The following is a 5,108-nucleotide window of genomic DNA, read 5'->3' as shown; positions in this document are numbered from 1 at the left end:
CCCCACAGCCTCGAGGAACGTCCTGTGGGTGATCGAGGGGACCTCCTACGACCTGCCCTGGCAGGCTGCCCTCTTCAAAGGGGACAAGTTCATCTGCGGGGGGGACGCTGGTGGCCAGGAACTGGGTGTTGACGGCCGCCCACTGCCACGTCCCAGGGTAGGAGGACACGGGGGAGCAACGCCTGGGGGGGTTGGTGGCAATGGGCTCAGGCCACTCAGGAATCAATCAGGGTCCCTGGGGTCAACCAGCACCTGGGGTCCTTTTCTGTGGCCAAACATGCGGGGGGGGGCTTGATGGCAACTCAGTGGGTTTCACTCTACCTATTTTGGGGCTACTGTACCCTTAATTCTGCCCTTTTCCTCCTGATTTGTACAAATAACCCTAAGTCTGCCCATTTAGAGCTGTGAGTACCCTTAATTCTGCCCTTATCCTCCTGATTTGTACAAATAACCTTAATTTTGACCATTCTTGAGCTGAGTACCCTTAACTCTGCCCTTTTCCTCCTTATTTGAGTAAATAACCTCAACTCTGCCCATTCCTGAGTTCTTGGTACCCTTAACTTTGCCCTTTTTCTTCCCATTTGTACAAATAACCTTAACTCTGCCCATTCTTGACCTGCAAATACCCTTAACTCCACCCGTTTCCTCCCTATTTGTACAAATAACCTTAACTCTGCCCATTCTTGAGCTGTGAATACCCTTAACTCTGCCCTTTTCCTCCCCATTTCTAAAAATAACATTAATTCTGCCCATTCTTGAGCTGCAAACCCTTAACTCTGCCCTTTTCCTCCCCATTTGTACAAATAACATTAATTCTGCCCATTTTCTGTGCATGTGCAGCTTCAGCTGTTTCTTTATTTTTTTTTATTTTATTTAGTTTTGGTTTGGTTTGGTTTTATTTTATTTTATTTTACTTTATTTTACTCTGTTTTATTTTGTTTTATTTTATTTTATTTTATTTCATTTTACTTTATTCTATTTTATTTGACTTTATTTGACTTTATTTCATTTTATTTTGTTTTATTTTTATTTTATTTTTATTTATTTTTATTTTATTTTATTTTATTTTATTTTATTTTATTTTATTTTGGGAGGGAGTCCATCCTTTTAACTCTTGTTTGTTTGTTTTGTTTTGTTTTTTTGTTTTTTTCCTGATTATCTGTAATTTTAACTCTACCCCCTTTTCCAGCTACTCATAACCCGAGCTCTGCCTCTTCGGCCACGACATGCTACCTTAACTCTGCCCACTTTATGCCTTTAAATAACCTTAACCCTGCCCATTTTATGACTCCGTATCACCTTGTCTCTGCCCTCTGCTTTTGCTTCCTCTGCCCTTATCGCCACCTTCTGGGACCACAGCTCTGCCCCAGTTTTGGGGGGGTTCCTTGGGGCCCCCACAACCCCTCCACCCGTGATGGGTTTGTCTTGATGGGTTTGTCCAACCTTTGTCTCCAGCTTCATTAACGTGCGGCTGGGGGGGCCGGGGCCCCAAGGATCCGGGCATCTCCGAGCAGCGGCGGCTCTCGGCCAAGGTCATCAGCTACCCGCGCTATGACCCGGCCACCAAGGACGGTGACCTGATGCTTGTCAAGCTCCTCCAACCCGTCCACATCAACGAGCGGGTGAAGCCGCTGCCGCTGGCCTCCCACTGCCCCGTGCCTGGCAAGACATGCCAGATCTCAGGATGGGGGTCCACCACCAGTCCTGAAGGTATGAAACCAGTAGCCTAAGACTCAGATGGCCGGGCATCCTGATATAACCCTTGGACATCCTTCCAAGGGGTTCCTTGGACATCCTTCTCCTCCCAAGGAACCCAGGTGTCCACATCACCTTAGGGTTCCCCTTGGCGTCACTGAGAGAAACATGGGGACAAGCCCCAGGGCAGAGTCCGAGAGGTCAGAGCTGGGACCCCGTGTGACTTTGTGTTCTCCATCACCTGCAGTCACCTTCCCCGAGGACCTCCACTGCGCCAAGGTCACCATCGTCTCAGAGGAGCAGTGCCGGCGCATCTACCCCGGCTCCATCACCCCCAACATGGTGTGTGCAGGTGAACCCCGCAACCGTGCCGACTCCTGCCAGGTGGGTGCAAGTTTTGGCCACCCCGGGCCCCGCTGGTCATTTGGGACCCCACAATGGTGTTGGGATGAGAACGGGCACAATTTGGGACTGTAGCCAGCAGCACCCAGAGGGGATTTGGGTACGCGGGGTGGGAGGGGAGATGGCGTCATGCAGGGATTGAGGAGAACATCTCCTTGGTGGGTCTTCATGTTCACCTCTTTGGAGATCCCGGGCTGGCCCCGAAATGGCCCCAAATTTGGGGTGATTCTATTGGGCAGGCTGTGATCCCCAGGCCCCCACGTGCCACCCCTCTTTCCCCGGCAGGGTGACTCCGGGGGACCCCTCGTGTGTGACGGACGGCTCCAGGGCATTGTCTCCTGGGGCCCAGGTGTCTGCGGGGACCCCCAAAAACCCGGCGTCTACGTCAACCTCTGCAAATACACCCGGTGGATCCAGGAAACGATGAGAAGGAACTGAGCCCCCAGCCCCAGCCCATCCCCAGCTCCGATGGCCGCAGGACGGGCCCCGCAGCACCTCCTCCTCCTCCTCCCCGATGAAGGTCCCCGGAGCCGGCCGGTCCGAGCACCGGGACACGCGCCCCGGGGTGGGCAGGGGCCAGCCGCGGGGCCCTGTGGAGATGTTGATGAATAAAGTTTTATGACGTGGCTTTGCGCCATGTCTTCAGCGGGCGGAGTGCAGCTCTGGGAGCTTGAGGTGCCTCCGGTTGCCCCAGGTCTCGTAGGGACAGGAGAGGACAACCAGCTTTGGGCCAAACCAGATGGCCCCACTGCAGCTAGACCTGTTGACACCACTGTGGGGCAGATGTCTCTTTTGGCCCCACCATGGGGTAGACATGTTGGCCCCTCTGCAGGTAGATCAGTTGGCCCTGCCATGGAGTAGACCTGTTGACCTCATCCTGGGGAAGACCACCACGAGGTAGATCTACTGGCCCCATCGTAGGCCTCCTCGCCATGGAGCAGACATTTTGAGCTTGCCATGGGGTAGAGTCTCCAATGGGGTAGATCATTTGGCCCCACCACAGGGTAGACCATCACAAAGTAGATCTGGCCCCATTTTAGATAGATCTGTTGGTGTCACCACCGGGCAGACCTGTTGACCCCTCCATGGGGCAGACCCGTTGGCCCCACTGCAGGTGGACTTGGCTTCAACATGGAGCAGACCCACCGACCTTGCCGTGGAGTAACGCCATTGGCTCCACTCCAGGTTGACGTCACCATGGGGTAGACCTGTTGGCTTTACCTTGGGGCAGACACATTGACCTTGCCGTGGAGTAACCCCATTGGCTCTGCTCCAGGTTGACCTCACCATGGGGTAAACCTGTTGGTCCCTTTATGGAGTAGACCTGTTGGCTGTCTGAGGGGTGTCCAGGACCCTTCCCACCACCACGGTGGGGACAAAATCCATCTCAGCATCCTCCCCCCAAGAGAGACGAGCCCTCGCAATGCCCTGGGGTCAGACCTTCCCTCTTGGTCCCCCCACCCCAGCCGTGTCTCCACGGGCAGGCGCATGACCAGGGAGAATTTCCTGTCCCCAGAGGGGAGAAATTTCCCCGTGACTCAGCTGGAGAAGAAGGGGCCTAATTTACCGACCTGGGGTAACTTTGGTGGCGCATCAGGGCTGTTTTGCTTCCCCGAGGGGTATGCAACGGGCAGAGAGCATCCACCCAGGGCACGTTGGCTTGAGAGTGGGAAGAAATCACCTGCTGGAGGCCAAATTTACCTGTTTGCATGGTTCCGAGGCCTCTATTTTGTAGAACAGAGGGGTTGGGGGGGATTTTTCTCCTCCATGGGGTCAACAAAGCCCCATCTTGGTGGTGGGGCTAGATGGAGAGCGGTGCCAACCCAGCCTCACCATGGTGGGTCTGTGTAAAGGGTGAAGGATTCTGGTGGGCTGCGGAAGCACGTCCACACTTTCCCCCTTGCAGGAGGAGGTCCGGCGAGGTCACACCATCACGTGTTGTCCCTTGTGGCTCAATGGGGCGGGGAGCGACGCCAGCTGCCTTGCGCAAGACACCCCCTCCCTCTTCCCCCACGTGGCCAGGACCTGATGCACCGGAGGGTGTGGGCCTTGTCTAGCCACTGCGGCGGGGAAAGAGGTTTTGGTCCCGGTCCAAACCTCCAGGGAGGCGGAGGGATGGCTGTCCGTCATTGCTGGGACCAACAGTGGCCACCAGTTGCTTCCAGCTCTTCTCTCAGCCTTTCACAAGGATGTTCGAGCCTTTGGGGTTACAGAATCCTACAGAGGTTTGGCTTGGAAGGTCCCAGGTTGGTGGCCATCAGATGTGGTGGGCTACCACAGTGGGCTCTAACAGCTCCTCCATCATCCATGGATGTCTGGTCAAGGTGCTTTTTGGGATCTATCAACGTGTCCATGGAGGTCCAGTCGACGTGTCCGTGGAGGTCTGGTCAATGTGTCCTTGGATGTCTGGTCAACGTGTCCTTGGATGTCTGGTCAACATGTTCAAGGAGGTCTGGTCATCGTGTCCATGGACATCTAACAATATGTCTATGAAGACAGTCAAGACATCCATTGGGGTCTACCCAACATGTCCATGGAGGTCTGGTCAACGCATCAAATGAGGTCTTCTCCCTGCACCCATGGAGGTTTGGTCACCACATCTACTGGGGTCCGTGCAAGGCAGCCATGGAAACTTGGTCAATGCAGCCCTTGTGGTCAGGCCAAGATGGTGACAGAGGTGCCGGTGACACAGCAGGGTCTGGTAAGTCACCACGTGCATGGAAGTGAGATTAAAGCATCCCGCAGTCAAGTCAAGGGGACCACCACGGAGCCTGGTCCTGCTGGCCGTGGAAATGAGCCACCAAAAGGAGAAGTTTGTTGACCTGGGGGTGTCACATCAGGGGGCTTGGAGGTCCTCAGGCAACCTGGTGTCCCCCACATCCACCACTACCATGCCAGGGATAGCTGGAGTGCAACTGCTGCCACCACTTCCATGCCGGCACCCAACACCTCTATTCCTGTGTCACCCGTGTCCCCTGAGCCACCCCCTGTGTCACCCAGGGCACTGCCAC

The 5,108-nt window shown here is 54.8% G+C and overlaps 1 protein-coding gene across 1 annotated transcript; it reads left to right on the top strand.

Annotated features, from left to right (window-relative positions):
* Positions 1-1,455: 1,455 nt before the first annotated feature.
* Positions 1,456-3,189, top strand: LOC118160109 (kallikrein-8-like; the record flags this gene model as incomplete). The annotated part of the gene is made up of 3 exons (XM_035314642.1): positions 1,456-1,710; positions 1,943-2,079; positions 2,383-3,189. Coding segments are annotated over 3 exons (545 nt in total), but the record flags the coding sequence as incomplete, so codon positions are not given.
* Positions 3,190-5,108: the final 1,919 nt, after the last annotated feature.

This window comes from Oxyura jamaicensis, unplaced genomic scaffold (genome assembly GCF_011077185.1).
Source record: "Oxyura jamaicensis isolate SHBP4307 breed ruddy duck unplaced genomic scaffold, BPBGC_Ojam_1.0 oxyUn_random_OJ97115, whole genome shotgun sequence".
NCBI lineage: Eukaryota > Metazoa > Chordata > Aves > Anseriformes > Anatidae > Oxyura > Oxyura jamaicensis.
The sequence above is the reverse complement of the archived record's forward strand: the minus strand, read 5'-3'. Positions and strand labels throughout refer to the sequence as shown.